General features: G+C 42.3%; 1 protein-coding gene across 1 annotated transcript; it reads left to right on the forward strand.

Annotated features, from left to right (window-relative positions):
• The first annotated feature begins 618 nt into the window (after positions 1-618).
• Positions 619-12287, forward strand: LOC133105694 (docking protein 2-like). The gene is made up of 5 exons (XM_061215973.1): positions 619-803; positions 3400-3696; positions 6436-6523; positions 10171-10346; positions 10851-12287. Exons 1-5 carry the CDS (start codon positions 744-746, stop codon positions 11460-11462), a joined length of 1233 nt encoding a protein of 410 aa, XP_061071957.1. The 5' UTR covers positions 619-743; the 3' UTR covers positions 11463-12287.
• The last annotated feature ends 3605 nt before the right edge of the window (positions 12288-15892 follow it).

Here is a 15892-nt window from a genome sequence, read left to right on the forward strand (position 1 = left end):
AACTCAGCAAACACACATTTTCCAAACTAGAATGAGCTGCAATATTAAGCTGCAACTGAAAGATAATATATTATAGCAACTGATAACCTTAAATACTCTTTTAAAGATTTTTTAAAGAAATAACAGGCCTTACATTTTGAAAATATGGAGGAAACCAAATTTCGTAGTTATTAAACGTTTGCCCCCCACCCCATATGACATATTATATATAAAATTAATAGTTCACTCAATGCCAAAAGCTCTCTTATACCTACACTAAAGAAGTGATGAAAAAATACCCTTTAATAAAATCTGAGAAAGAGCACTTTAACCACATGGTATTTGCATGATTACAAATCTAAATTTGTGGCAAAACACTCAAGACAGAATGAGTATTTGTCCTAAACATTATGGAGGGCACTTTATAAACTGGCTGTCATTCTGGCCTATGAAGGTCAGCTCAGCGCTCCAGCAAACAAACAACTTCTCCCCCAGTTCTGCGTTCTTGACTAAGAAAGGAAATGGCAGCAGTGATGCGTAACAAATTTTGCCCTTGTGATTGCTGTACACACACAGATACACACCACAAACACACACTCACACACATACACGCACAGACACACACACACATCAGAGAATACAGGAAGTGAGATTTGTGCAGAACTTGTGGGGTGAGTGGCTCACAGACAGTTGAGCTGTAGTCCTGGTGCTCAGGAGCAACATACACACTGGTGAGGGGTCTGAAGAGCCCAGTCTCAGGCAACATGGAGGAGGAGGTGAGGAAGAGAGGGATACTCTACCTCCAGCAGCAGAAGTTTGGAAAGGTAAGACAGGATTGGTTCCTCCCTGCCCCTGCCTGGGCTTACTGTGACAAAACTCCACTCACAGCTTGGCATACTAGGCAATGTACCCCTGCAGCCTCAGCCATTAGACACCGAGAAAAACGCTTTATAATATTTACACTTAATAATATCAAGCATTCTCTTTAGGGTAGAAAACATGATTATTATTTAAGTTTTTTTTAAACGTTCTCATATTAAAAATATATTTTTTAACACTGCGGAAGTAAATGTCTGTGTTTTAAATGTAGTCAATGAAATAAAAAATAAAAAACATTTTTGTGAGATAATTTTGAATCCATGATCTATTTTTCAAGCTTTTGTTGAAATACATATTTTTAGTCTTGGAAAACAGTTTTCCTCAGGTTGTATTATTGTTTTTACATGAGGATGAGATCAGGAATTTGTTAAACAGAAACATTACGTTTGTCTGATTTGTAGGCGTTTCATCACCGAGCACTTTACTGGGAACATTTTTACTTTATTACACCTACTTATTCATGTGATTATCTAATCAGCCAATTGTGTGGCAGCATGGAATGTAGATATGGGTCAGAAGCTTCAGTTAATGTTCACAACAACCATCAGAATGGGGAAATGTGACATTAGCCATGGAATGACTGTTGGTGGTGGACAGGGTGGTTTGAGTATCTCAGAAGGTGAAGGTGACTAACGCAAATAGCCATATATTACAACAGTGGTATGCAGAAGAGCATCTCTGAACACACAATGCATCATAACTCTAAGTGGATAGGCTACAGCAGTAGAAGTCTAAAAAATAAGTAATAAATACATAATAAAATGCTCACTGAGTGTATATAAAAATGGAGAAAGTCTGTTCAAAAGAAATGTCAATAATCTGCTGCATAAAAACCTTGGTTGAATTTCATTATGCCTTAATTTTAGTGATTTAGTATTTACATCACATCTTCGCCAGATGGATGACACTGTCATCATTAAACAAGATCTAAGAGAAGAAAATGGCAATCGTTAACCAACTGTATTATATATTGTTTGGAACTGAGCTAAATATGATATAATGTAGAACATTTTTGCATGGATTCTATTGCTTTAAAATCCAAATGATGCTCCTATTGTATTTGACACAGGCTAACAGATGTACACTGTACACTGTAGCTTACACTGTCTGTGTCACAATCGATTTCTAAACCAACTGTTTCCCAATATTGCTTTATTAAATTAAGATAAACAAAAAACCAAGATATTTATGACAGAACACACTGAAATTACACTGCAACCGCTCCAGAATAATGTGACCTCGAATGGGCTAGTCAATCATTCAAATAATCCAATTAATTCTGCAGTATTATGAATTTGTTCTGCACATACAGTATAAGGGCTATTTAAGCATTACAAGGGGTACTTTTTTCTTCTTCTTCTTCTTCTTCTTCTCTCAAATAGAAAATATTAGCTTTTTTAAAGTTAAAACTGCATTCATCTCAGTGGCTATCCTTTTTATTTAGCAAAAAGCTAATAGAAATAAGATTCTAAGCCAGAATACAGTATATGCCTATAATATTAGTTAGGATTGACTTTTAGTTTAGTTCCAGTGCATTTCATTGGTGATTTAAAATGCATCTCAACTGCTTTGTAATACCATAGTTCGAGTTAGAAGCAACTAATTATTTTAAGTGAGTATTGTCCACCACTGGAGTTTAGTGTTTAATGTTCAATACCAATTTTCAGATAGAAACTGTACTGCTTTGATGCAAGCACCAACATCCTTATTCACACCTCTTCTTCAAAATGGAGAAAAGAGTCTTAGTCTGAGGTTGTTCATGTCACATGACAGTCTGCATAAATGTCCTGTAATAGTCTACTCTGAATGTTGAAGTGAATTGAAGAAGCTGAGCCTTGGCCTGTTGTGTATTAAGAATACAATTTTGAACCTTAGGATTCACTCCTATGCCTCTGCACATTGATGCTGCAATAGTATACCCAGCTATTGTGTTACACACTTTCCTATATGATCAGTAGAAAGCAGCAAATGACTGTATCCTTGCCTTTACATCTCCCACATTAAGATTGTAAGGCTGAATTTCTACTGATCACTTTAAGACCCCTTTGCAGTGTAGAAGATAGAACTCTGACCTAAAGCAACCCTTCCATACAACTTTGGCTGTGTTTAGTTACAGTTCTGTGAAAATCAGCCTGAAATGAAGTACAAGTAGTATCCTAGTATGTGGTTTTGAACACAGCCTTTCTGTGTGTGCACCCCCTCAATTTAGGCCAGCCTTTTTGTTTGCAGTGTAGAAGATAGATGTTAATAAATAATTATAATAATTTGTTATTTAGCTGATGCTAAAACCAAAGTGACAGTTGATTAGACTAAGCAGGGGACAGTCCCCCATGGAGCAATGCGGGGCAAGGGGCCTCGCTCCCTAAGGGCCCAACAGCAGTGTGGATCTTATTATGGCTACACTGGGGCTTGAACCACCAACCTTCTCGAGTCCCAGTCACGTACCTGAAGCACCTGGCTACAGGCTTCCCCGCCCGTCCCGGAACTCTAACCCCCAGGTAACCCTCCCATAAGCCCTTTCTGTGTGATCCCCTCGGTCAGAAATGGAAGAAGGTCTGGTCACTGGTGTACGGGGACAGCGGCTGCTCCGTGTCCAGGCTGGAGCTGTTAGAGTGGCGAGACGGCGCGGAGAGCAGCGAGCGGAAGCGCAGCAAGCGCGACAGCAGGAAGGTGATCCGCATGAGCGACCTGGTGCGTGTGGCTGAGGACAAAATGGCCGCCTGTCCCCGAGGCTGCGGTGCCTTCCGCGTGGAGACCGCCGAAAAGAGCTTCCTCTTCGCCGCCGAGTCGTCCGAGCTGGGAGACTGGAGGCGGACACTGTGCGAGATCGCCTTCCCGGTACGTACACGTCTACCCCCTTCTGAAAAAAACAGCTCAAGCTAGGCTTTGAAACAGCTGGTAGCTGGTTGACCAGTACAGACCAGCTCCATACTCAACATGGTTTGACCAGCTTAAGCTCTGTTTCGAAACAGCTGGTAGCTGTTATTTCAAGTTCACATTTTATACCAGTGCACCCCCTCCCCCCCGCCTTCATAGTCTGCAGAGAACAGGAATAAGAAGCCTTCCTCTTTTACATTTCTAGCCGTCTGGGCCTGTGTAAGTTAATTTACGTTTATTTGTGATTAGTATTGCACTAACAAACCAAATATACTACATTGTACATTAGCTGAATTCAAGATTTAGGCTTAGCTGGGTTTAGGCTTAGATCTAGGCCCAAGGATCTAGGGTTTAGGATCTTGTGCTTTAAGTCCCCGGGCCCATCATTTCTTCTTTTTGTTGTTTTTTTGTGGTAGTTAAACCCTATCTATCCAACACATACAGTAACATTTCTGCAGATCTGCAAATTCAGCTCTGAATCAGACTCTCAGCCTCAGATCCAGTTAGTGAAGGAACCCAAAGCAACACCACTTGAAAATAACAATTTTTCCACTCTGCATAATTCATGCAAAACAACTTACTGCATGAATAATTGCTGTTTTTAATACATCTGTTTTGAGTGTAGAGAGTCTGTTGTTTGAGTCTATATGGCTATTTTGAGAGTTTAGAGAGTCTGTTGTTTGAGTCTATAGCGCTATTTTGAGAGTTTAGAGAGTCTGTTGTTTGAGTCTATAGGGCTGTTTTGAGAGTGTAGAGAGTCTGTTGTTTGAATCTTAGGGCTGTTTTGAGAGTGTAGAGAGTCTGTTGTTTGAATTCACGGGTGGCCTGTAGCGTAGTGGTTAAGGTACATGACTGGGACCCGCAAGGTTGGCGGTTCGATCCCCGGTGTAGCCACAACATGATCCGCACAGCCATTGGGCCCTTGAGCAAGGCCCTTAACCCCGCATTGCTCCAGGGGGATTGTCTCCTGCTTAGTCTAATCAACTGTATGTTGCTCTGGATAAAAGCGTCTGCCAAATGCCATTAATGTAATAATGTAATTAATCTACAGGGCTGTTTTGAGAGTGTAGGGAGTCTGTTGTTTGAGTCTATAGGGCAGTTTTGAGAGTGTAGAGAGTCTGTTGTTTGAGTCTATAGGGCAGTTTTGAGAGTGCAGAGAGTCTGTTGTTTGAGTCTATAGGGCAGTTTTGAGAGTGTAGAGAGTCTGTTGTTTGATTTATGCTGTCACAGGGAACACACCTCACTTGAATCTGCAGTGTTACTCAGGGAACAATCTGTTTTTCATGGACTGAAAAACACCTTAGACTTCATGAGTCCAGAGTGTAATTAATCACATCCTTTTTGCCATGCAAATAACTGTGTCCACTTCTCACCAGCATTGTACTGCATATTGTTTAAAAGGTCAAAGTTTTCATTATAGGAGATTCTTCCTATTTGTGGCATCAATGTGCTTTTTAATTGGTCCTCCCAGATGCATCTGCTTCTCTAAGAACTTATGTGTGACGTTATCTAGCAAACTTTTGACACACAAAATGATAGATCTTATTTTCAATCAAAATTTGCCCAAAACCACCCTGTTTGAGAATTACAAATTAATTTGAATCAATCCAGAGATATCAGAAATTATTCCAATACCTCGATTCCAATCCTGTCGGGTAGGGGGCTTATGCTGGTTCCAACCATTTATTCTGGCTTAATTTTTTAAATAGCCACATAGATCAGTTGTGGTTCATTCCTATATTAGACCTCAGTTTTATGCATGTGCAGTCTGCAGCCGTACTGATGGGTAAAAAAATCTGAATGCTGAAGTGAATTGAAGAATCTTTATTTATGACAGAACACACTTAAATGACACTGCAACCGCTCCAGAATAATGTGGCCTGGAATGGGTTAATCAATCATTAAAACAGTCCAATTGATTCCGCAGTATTATGAATTTGTTCTGCACATACAGTATAAGGGCTATTTAAGCATTACAAGGGGTACGTTTTTCTTCTTCTTCTTCTCTAAAATAGAGTTAAAACTGCATTCACCTCAGTGGCTATCCTTTTTATTTAGATCAGGGCCTCACTCAAGGGCCCAACAGCAGCGTGGATCTTAATATGGCCTGATGGGTAAAAAAAGTAAAATCATTACATTGACTAGCTTTGTCTGAGAAAGTTGAGAATTTAATAGGGCCTCAAAACAATAGTATAGCAGTCATTTTAATCGGTTGAAAGGGTATATGGTCGAGAGAGGTCGAGAGTAGTTACGCTTCAGTTCCTTGCAACTGAAAGGGTTCAGGGCACAGGCTGGCATGAAATCCCCAAATCAGCCGTCATGGTGAGCCCCTGGGTTAGTACACGCTCTCCCATGTCTCATCACAAGGGAAATAAAATGTTTCATTACATTTTTTTTACTCCACAAAATATATCTGTGAGTCCTCGTTTTCAAATTTCAGATCTTGTTTGAGGCTGAGAGGCTGAGACAGAGATGTGAAGGCAGTGTTGGACAGGTTTAATTGGCACAAAGGAAAAAATCCAAAACAAAGAAATAAATCATGGGCTCAAGCGCTAGCCCTTATCCTAATCCTACCCCGGATCCTGGATCTAAGCTTAAAGCCAGCTCAGCCTGAATCTCCAGCAGGCCCATGTGAACCTATAAGACTGACCCCCTGTTCCTGTTCATTTGTTTGTTCCTTATTTCACTCTGACACTGCAGATGAACCAAGGCCAGTGTGAGGACTCTATGACCCAAGGCACCCCAGACTCTGGGATGATGGAGAACTCCATATACTGCACCTCTTCAGGTGGGAGAAACCATGGGTAAAAAAACATGGGTCAAATATGTAATTGTTTTGGATTCAAATACTTTTCTACTCTTTATTGAGCTTGTCTGGTGTAACAGAAGCTATGAAATACTCTCAAAAAGTGCAAATCCTGCCTTCAGGTCCACTTGGTGGGTTCAATTGCACCAGACAAGATCAATCAAGCTCAGAAAAGTATTTGAATCCAAAATAATTACGTATTTGGCCCAGGTCTGGTGTAAGCTAGGGTTAGGGCCCTGTCTGTCTATGACTGGCTGGAAATGGCAGGTTTAAGCAAGCTGCCTATAGCTTCTTTTTTTAAACTCATTTCCTGGTCAAGCTGAGAACAAAACAGCCTGAACCAGCAAAGCGTAACCCAATGTAGGGCAACAAAACTTAAAAATACAGCATTTCAGCTTCCGCTTTCATTTCTTCATATCTGTGTGTGTGTGTGTGTGTGTGTGTGTGTGCGTTGGGGGGGGGGGGGGGGGTGCGGATTCGCCTGAAAAATTTAGAAATATCCTTTGCTTATTACATCAGCTAAATGCTGATGATAAATGGAGGCCTACAAGAACAAGACTGGATCTGCACTTCATAATGAAATGATACAAACAAATATATTTGTATGATTCAATGTTGAATAACCACACACCAATTGCTTGTCATATTCTGTGAGATCAAGTACAAATAATGCAGAATACAATGGGCAGGTATTATGGGAATATGCTGTGAGATTGTAAAATGGAGTAAAAAAGGGTAAAAGTCAGGCCTCAACAAGTGTAGCTAAGATTTCAATAATGGCAGCACACAGTGAGAGACAGCCACAGGATGGGCGCGTGACTGTACAAAGAGGGTGAGAATATGATTTGCAGGCCTTGGGCTATGCAATGAGGGTGTTGTCTGTGTGTGCATTTGAGAGGTGAGTGTATGCATAGGGAGTGTGTCTGTGTGTGTATGCCTGTGTGCGCATTTGTGAGGTGTGAGTGTTTGTGAGATTGAGAGAGCGAGAGAGAGTGTGTGTGTGTGTGTGTGTGTGTGTGTGTGAGAGAGAGAGGGAGAGTGTATGTGTGTGTATGCCTGTGTACGTATTTGTGAGGTGTGTGTGGGAGACAGAGAGAGACAGTGTGTGTGTGTACAAAGGCATGTGCCTTTGGAGATTTCTCACAAAGCTGAAGTGTGCTGGTTTATAAATGTTTGATGTGCCTGGGTTTCTTAACGCTGTGCTCTGTGCACATTCGCCTTGCATTCGAATGAAGGTCATTGAGTGAGGAAGCAGGCATCGCCCCGTGCCATCCATGTCCGGCGGGAAGCGCTAAGCCATGGATACCACTGCACAGAGTCTCTGCTGAATGTGCCACTGAACTCAAAACGAGAGCCATCCCAGCTCTGACCCCAGATCAGTCCTCTAGCCCTGTATCCTAATGCCTGATATTTAGTGCCAGAGGTAGAGACTAATCTAGGGTCTGTGCTTTGGGACGGAATCTGTTCTCACTGTGCTGTCCCTCCACACTCTCAGAAATAAAGTGACAGTGGAGGTACATTTTTGTTCTATAAGGATCACATTTCCAAAATGTGCCACTGAAAGTACAGTAATGTTCTCTTTGGAGTACATTTTTCAAGAAAAAAAAGGGTTTCCAAGAAAAGTTGTTATATATTGCTAGCTAGAGGTACAGTTGTATGCACCAATAGGGTACCGCCCCAACAACAAGCATGTGTAACTTAGGCACTTTTCATAGCTTCATTTCTGAGAGTGCAGTGTTCTCATCTGCCTGGGTTAAGGTAGGGCTTGTTCTGTGCTTCGTGTGATGAACCCTACAGTTTCACACATGGCTGAGTGTCAAACCGTCGATCCCCAGAGGCTGAGTCACAGCAGCAGAAGCAGGAACAGATACTTAAGTCAGCGGTAAACAGCCCAATAAGCAGGGGCCACAGCTGCCAGAGATGATAATGTAATAATAATTATAATTAATAATAATGATAATAATAATAATAACATAATTTGAGCTACACTTTGAGCATACAGCACAAAATGCTTTATAGCAGTGAAAAATGAATACCATAAAAATAGACACAATGCCACAAAAGATAACACAGTACTTAAGATCAAATAGAAGTATAAAATCGATGAAATTGCGCCCCTTCCCTCCTCAAACAAACCCCTGCCTCCTCAGAAGACATTGCCTCGCACACTACTTCAAACGGCTGAGCTCCCATCCCATAATCCCACAGTGAGCAACGACAATACAGAGATGAGACTGAGAAGAACAAGAAGCGGAGTTCTCACTGTTCTATCATTCCCCCCTAATAAATATCCAAAACTTGCATTAGAACAGAATCTTATTTTATGGTTTTCAGCAATAAAGATCAAACAGAACCATGCATGACCAAAGGGTCCTACCCAGTCTCATGGGACATACGTACCTCCGAGCACTTATTCAGAGAAGCACAATTATGTTCTCATAGGTACACTTTGCTGTGCTTAAGAAATCGAATGTCCACTGTGCTAAAGGGAAACTTAGACTTTAAATGATGGGAGAAGAGGCTTGTTTGCTTGAGAGATGGGCTTAACCACCCCGCTGCTTCAGTGTAGCGGTTAGTGAGTCAGCAAACTGCATTAAGTAAAAACACTTTGAGGAGGAAGGCCAGGCAGGCTTGGGGAAAATCTAAATTTTTCACATTAATCGTATTACATTCTGTTCTTAAATTCACACAGCCACCAAATGACGCCAGTCAATTAATACGTAAAAATGGGTAGGATTAAAAAAAATACTCATAATGCTAAACTCCTAAGTCAGTTTTCTTTGTGTTTAACACTGCATGCGGTTCTGTGTGGTATTTAACGGTGTGTGTGGTGTTTCGCACCGTGTGTGGTTATGTGCTGTTTCACACTGTGTGCGGTTGTGTGTGGTGTTTAACACCGTGTGTGGTTGTGTGTGGTGTTTAACACTGTGTGCGGTTGTGTGTGGTTGTGTGTGGAGTTTAACACCGTGTGAGGTTGCGTGTGGAGTTTAACACCATGTGAGGTTGCGTGTGGAGTTTAACACCGTGTGGGGTTGTGTGTGGAGTTTAACACCGTGTGAGGTTGTGTGTGGTGTTTAACACTGTGTGCGGTTGTGTGTGGTTGTGTGTGGAGTTTAACACCGTGTGAGGTTGCGTGTGGAGTTTAACACCGTGTGTGGTTGTGTGTGGAGTTTAACACCATGTGTGGTTGTGTGTGGAGTTTAACACCGTGTGCGGCTGTGTGTGGTGTTTAACACTGTGTGTGTGGTTGTGTGCGGTGTTTGATGCCGTGTGTGGAGTTTAACGCCGTGTGCGGTTGTGTGTGGAGTTTAACACCGTGTGTGGTTGTGTGTGGTGTTTAACACCGTGTGAGGTTGTGTGTGGTGTTTAACACCGTATGCGGTTGTGTGTGGTTATGTGTGGAGTTTACCATGTGAGGTTGTGTGTGGTGTTTAACACCGTATGCGGTTGTGTGTGGTTGTGTGTGGAGTTTAACACTGTGTGAGGTTGTGTGTGGAGTTTAACACCGTGTGTGGTTGTGTGTGGAGTTTAACACCGAGTGTGGTTGTGTGTGGTTGTGTGTGGAGTTTAACACTGTGTGTGGTTGTGTTTGGAGTTTAACGCCATATGTGGTTGTGTGTGGTTCTCAGCGCTGAAAGATTTCCCGATCACAGTGAAGGTGACCGAGGCGTCTGCGAGGTGCCAGCTGAAGGGATCCTTCATCCTGAGGGTGGATCTGCGGGCCATTCACCTCCTGCACCCCAAGACTGGGGCCACGCGCTACACCTGGCCCTTCAATTATATACGCAAGTTTGGCCTCCAACAGGTAATTCACTCATCTGAGATGGTCGTCTTCTAATGCTGCACAGTCAAAGAAACAACTATTTTTATTATAATTATAATTTGTCATTAATTATTTGTAATTAATCATTAATGATGCTTTAGTCCAAAGATTTGCGGTTGATTAGATTAAGCAGGGGACAACCGCCTTGATGCAATTTTGGGTTAAGGGCCTTCAAGGACCCAACAGCTGTGTGGATCTTATTGTACACTTGGACTTCCGGTCATGAGCCTTAACCACTAGGCTACAGGCTGCCCCATATTCACCCTCCGTTTAAAGCATTCGCTTTGGAATCGCTAAATATAGTTACTGAGCTAGTTTTCAATAGTTTTCTATGCCTATGGTTATGCTTTTGTTGCACTTGCATTAAGGTTTTTTTGTATTTTGTATTATTTTAAGATTGGGCAGCCAGTAGCCTGCTCTAATCAACTGTAAGTCACTTTGGATAAAAGTGTCAGCTAACAGTAAAATCACATCTCTCTCCATCAGTCCACTTTCTCCATTGAAGCCGGGCGCATGAGTAAATCCGGTGAGGGCGTCTTTGAGTTCCAGACCAAGCAGAACGAAAAGATCTTCCAGGCTGTCGACGCTGCCATCAACCTGCAGAGCAGCAAGGACAGGTCCCAAACCTGGGACCCAAGCCCCGGTCCTGTCGTCCTGGACGACGACGACAGCCTCTACAGTAAGGTCACCAAGGTGAGGAGGCCCCGCCCCCAAGCCAACGCCCTGCTCGCGGGAGTGGAGGAGATGCCGCTGGACGATGTGTCCGTCGGGGACTGGGGGTGGGGCATGTCCCACCGCCCGTTGCCCACCCCCGGCTTCCCCCGGGAGCCCCCGCCGGGCAGACAGACGCCCCCCGACAGCCCCCAGCTCTCTGAGAACGAACCCGACTACGAGGAGGTGGACGTCGGCGCCATGGCAACACAGGAGCCCCCGCCCACTTACGACAGCATCTTCAGGGTCGGAGGTCCGGCCTTAGAAGAGTGCCCGTACGACATGGCCGGCGCGAATGCAAACCATGGTCACAAGCTGAAGAGAATGCTGACCAACCCCTGCTTTGATTGCGATGAGGTGGACTCAGACCCAATGACGACCATGTGAAAAAAGCCATCAGAGAACTCCAGGGGCGTGGCCACAGGTGGGCGCAGGGTCTCCTGAAAATCGGCTACCTGCACCACAGGCAGAAGTGACATTTAGAAGTGTGCATTATCTTGCTGTGAATTGACGGACAATCTCGAATATAGTAACCAACGAGTGGAGACCTCCCACCCAACTCAGTACAGAGCAACAACAACAGGCAGATGTTGACCAGCGTTGAGTCGTGTCTATTGTCCATGTTACTGGAGGCTTCCCTAGTTTCGGGAGACAACCCTCTGTGCCCTTCCCGTAACCCCCTCAGAGTCCAAGGTACACAGATTGTGTTCGCTGTTCTGTGTTTAACCTGAAAAGAATTAAATGAACAGGCTTTTAGGGGACTATCTGAAATCGCACACTGACCTTGGTCACTCACGTGGCGGCCATTTTGTTTTCCTTGTTTTCACTTTGTGTCTTTCTGATAAGAAATATTGCACTGGGCCTTACAATCAATAAAAGCAATTAAAGGAAAAGCAGGGTGCAGGGTGACCTTTACTACAGGAGAGATGGAGAAATAAAGGATGGATTTGGCAGATTGTTCAGTTGGAGGAAAGGTCTCAGTCAAAGGAACCTGTTGGCCAGAAGTTCAACCATTGTTACTCTGAAAAAGACTATTAATATTATTATATTTAATATTCCTCCAGCCATGTGTACTGCAAATGTCTCATGATTCAACCAATTGTTGGTTTAAAAATGAATGGGACTAAACCATATGTTTAGCTACTTACTTCGATTCTGTTTTTCTGTTCCTGCTGGTGAAAAAAACCCAAAAAGAAAAGGCTTTCTCTATCACCATTGTCCTCTTTGTCTCTCTCACACGTTTATATCCAGAACACTTACAAATACACATGTACCCACAGACGCATATACACTCACTAAGCACTTTATTTGGAACACCTGTACACCTACTTATTCATTCATTCATTCATTCATTCATTCATTATCCTAACCTGCTTATCCTGAACAGGGTTGCAGGGGAGCTGGAGCCTATTCCAGCATACATTGGGCGAAAGGCAGGAATACACCCTGGACAGGTCGCCAGTCCATCGCAGGGCACACACACCATTCACTCACACACTCATACACTCATACTGTCACGTTTCATGCTTGTCATGTCATGTTTTATGTTTAGCTATTGTCTTGGTTATGTTATTGTCATGTCACGTATTATGTTAGTCTTGTCATGTCACATAATATAGTTCATTGTCATAGTTTTGCAAACTTGTTATGTCACGATTTATGTTGTTTCATGTTATGTTGTTCCGTTCATTGTTTAGCATACACTTTTTCGTGTCTTTCTGCAAACCTTGCATTCCTGCTTTCTCTCTCTCCCTTTCTGTCACTCACACTTCCCTAATTGTTTCAATTCCCCTTGTCTTCTTACTAATCTACTAACTTTAGATCAGGATTGGGTAATACTAACATTCTAACCATGTGTTCATGTTACCTTATGTTTCTTGTGCATGTCATTTACTAATTTACGAACGCTAGGGCAGGAAATTACTAATGATTACTCATTATCTTGTTAACTTGTCAATCCTCCACACCTGATTTCCATTCTCATGCTGCTCTCAATCTAATTGTCTGTCCTGTCTACACCTGCATATAAGCTCAGTTCCATATGTTGTCTTTGTGATATTGTTGCCCCCGTTTGTCAGTGCATCGCTTTAGCGGTTTTGTCAAGCCATTTGTCTCCCCGTTATGATGTGCTCGGTGAGTGTATTCATACTGACACTCACAAATACGATGGATAGAAACACATTTTCACCAAACAGGAAATATTCAGTGTGAGACCCAGAATCTAACAAGCACACCCTGCTATGTCATGGTTATTTGGGGAAATAAAGCATGTACTGACGGTGAACACGAAGGAGCCGTGTTTCCCTTTGAATATTTCCTGCTTTGGTAATCACCCAAAGAGATGGTAATAACAACAGACATGGCTGAGGCTGATTGATAATTAGCTATTGTGTTCCCGGTCACCAGTCTGGTTGTATTAAAATGAGACGCAAGTTACCTGATTGGCCCCAGACCCTAAATCTATGTACTCCGTTCTTTTAAATACAAATGGATTTCCAGGGTTCATTCTCTTTGTCCGAAATGGTTCTTATAAGCATTTTGACTGTGATATACACTTGCACTTAGGTATTGAAATGAGGTTTTTATTGGTCTTATTTTTCGGACTTAAGTCTTCTGCGGCTGTAACCTAACCTGAATGCTGCACAGCATAATGCGTTGTGTGTTCAGAGATGCTCTTCTGCATACCACTGTTGTCATGTGTGCTTATTTGCATTACTGTTAACTTTATGTCAGCTTTGACCAGTCTGGCCATTCTTCTCTGACCTCTCTCATTAACAAGGTGTTTCTGTCTGCAGAACTGCTGCTCTTGTTTTTTGAACTGCTGCTCTTGTTCTCTGCCAATTCTAGAAACTGTTGTAGGTGAAAATTCCAGGAGTTTCTGAGATACTCAAACCACCCTGTCTGCCACCAACAACCATTCCACGGTCAAAGTCACTTTGATCACATTTTTTCCACATTCTGATGGTTGATGTGAACATTAACTGAAGCTCCTGACCCGTATCTACATGATTGTGTGCTTTGCACTGATGCCACACCATTGGCTGATGAGATAATCGCATGAATAAGTAGGTATACAGGTGTTCCTAATAAAGTGCTCAATGAGTGTATATTTTATCTTTGCACTTTTGGAAACATTTTGAGCTGAATGTCACATTTCAATTTAACTTAGACTCCAAATGTAGCGGAACTTTGTCTCTACGCCTGAGAAGGCTAATGAGTACAAGCTCCAGCATGTCTTAGGGCAGTCGAACACAATCACAACACTGCGACTGTGCCGCGCGTCCTCACGAACCATACAATGAGCTAGTGATTAAAAATCTTTCAGAGTGACTGGAGTGTCAGTCGGTTACCAGTGAGCATGCCTCAAACATATAATTAGCATTAAAAAACTTATTTAAAAGGTATTATTAACTCTGCTTCTCTATTTTATTTAATTATTTATTTATTTTATTGCTTGAGAACGGGGGTCCTGTGTCAAGTTGTGACCCAAAAAAATACTACTTCCTGTCTCTCATGGACCATCCAGTTCTACGGGCTCAGAGACCCACTGTCCCCAGACACACAGAACATCACCGTGCTTTATCCACGCTATCCCAAACAGGGGCCTTTTCTCTCGAGTATTGTGTGTGGAGAGCTCAGAACAGACAGAAGCAGTGGACGCGGTTCTGTCTAATGGCAGCACAAAGGAAGTGGTGTAGTGGGGAATGTGGTGACATATTGTATGTCTGCCTCTGTATGCTTTCATGAGAAAGAATGTATGAGTCACTAATTATTTCTGTCAACACTTTTTCATGGAAAGCAGGCTTCTGGTTTGAAATGGAAAATGCCATAGAAGCGATTCATTTATGCAGATATACTGTATTAGCATGTGAATTCTGCCACCACCGCAGTTTTGGAACTGAATATTGGACACAAGTACAGGACTCACTAATCAGGTATATGACCTGTATTCTTCTTAAATACAGTCTGTGTTTTCTTGTTACATTACAAGGCATGTAGCAGACGCTCTTATCCAGAGCGACGTACAACGAAGTGCAGATCAGATCAGACCTTGTTGGCCTGAAGAGTGAGCAGCAGAGACACAGATAACCGGTGAGCAGTTATTTCCTGTGGTCAGGTAGAGCATTGTGCAGCAGCAGTAGGTCTGATCTTTAGATAACTCTCCTGTGAGATCCTCTTTGTTCATGAGCAAAAATATTTATGTACCTCGTGGATTTGTCACATGAGCTCAAACATGGTGGGGCACAACCAGCTCCATTCAGTACCTCCAATCTCAACCAGTTCCATTCAGTACCTCCAATCTCAACCAGTTTCTATTAATTTCTCTTGATTAACAACAAGTGTGCAATTAAGTGTAATTAAGGACTAATCAATTGGCAAGTAACACACAGCTCGTTAAATCATAAATTCAAGTTATCAATCAAAATACATTTTAATCTCTAAGTAGCGAAGTACGGCAGTTATCTATATATATATATAGTTATCGATAGCTTTCAGATTTTTTCCAATCTACGCATTGCAGATCTCTTCTGCTCCGGTCTATTTTCCGAGCGTGATTGCGGAGAAATAAGTCTTCATGTGTCCGCAAATAATGATTAAAAAGGATTGTCTAAATTGTATTTATAATTTAACACGATGTGAAGTAGTTGCATGTTCATTTCCGATTGATTACCCAGTTCATTGGCGGGCTTGTTAATCAAAGAAAATGAAGGAATACAGGTTTGCCCTTGCTCATCAGAAAACTGTTTAAAATTTAATTGTGTTTGCAACTTGAGTAACAGTGTTCCAGAAAGCCATGAGGTTGTGCACGAGCCCCA

This window comes from Conger conger, chromosome 12, assembly GCF_963514075.1.
Source record: "Conger conger chromosome 12, fConCon1.1, whole genome shotgun sequence".
NCBI lineage: Eukaryota > Metazoa > Chordata > Actinopteri > Anguilliformes > Congridae > Conger > Conger conger.

Coding starts and splice junctions, on each gene's coding strand:
- LOC133105694 (XM_061215973.1), top strand. CDS start 744: ATGGAGGAGGAGGTGAGGAAGAGAGGGATACTCTACCTCCAGCAGCAG. Junction 804..3,399: donor AGCAGCAGAAGTTTGGAAAG/GTAAGACAGGAT, acceptor CCCCTCGGTCAG/AAATGGAAGAAGGTCTGGTC. Junction 3,697..6,435: donor TGTGCGAGATCGCCTTCCCG/GTACGTACACGT, acceptor CTGACACTGCAG/ATGAACCAAGGCCAGTGTGA.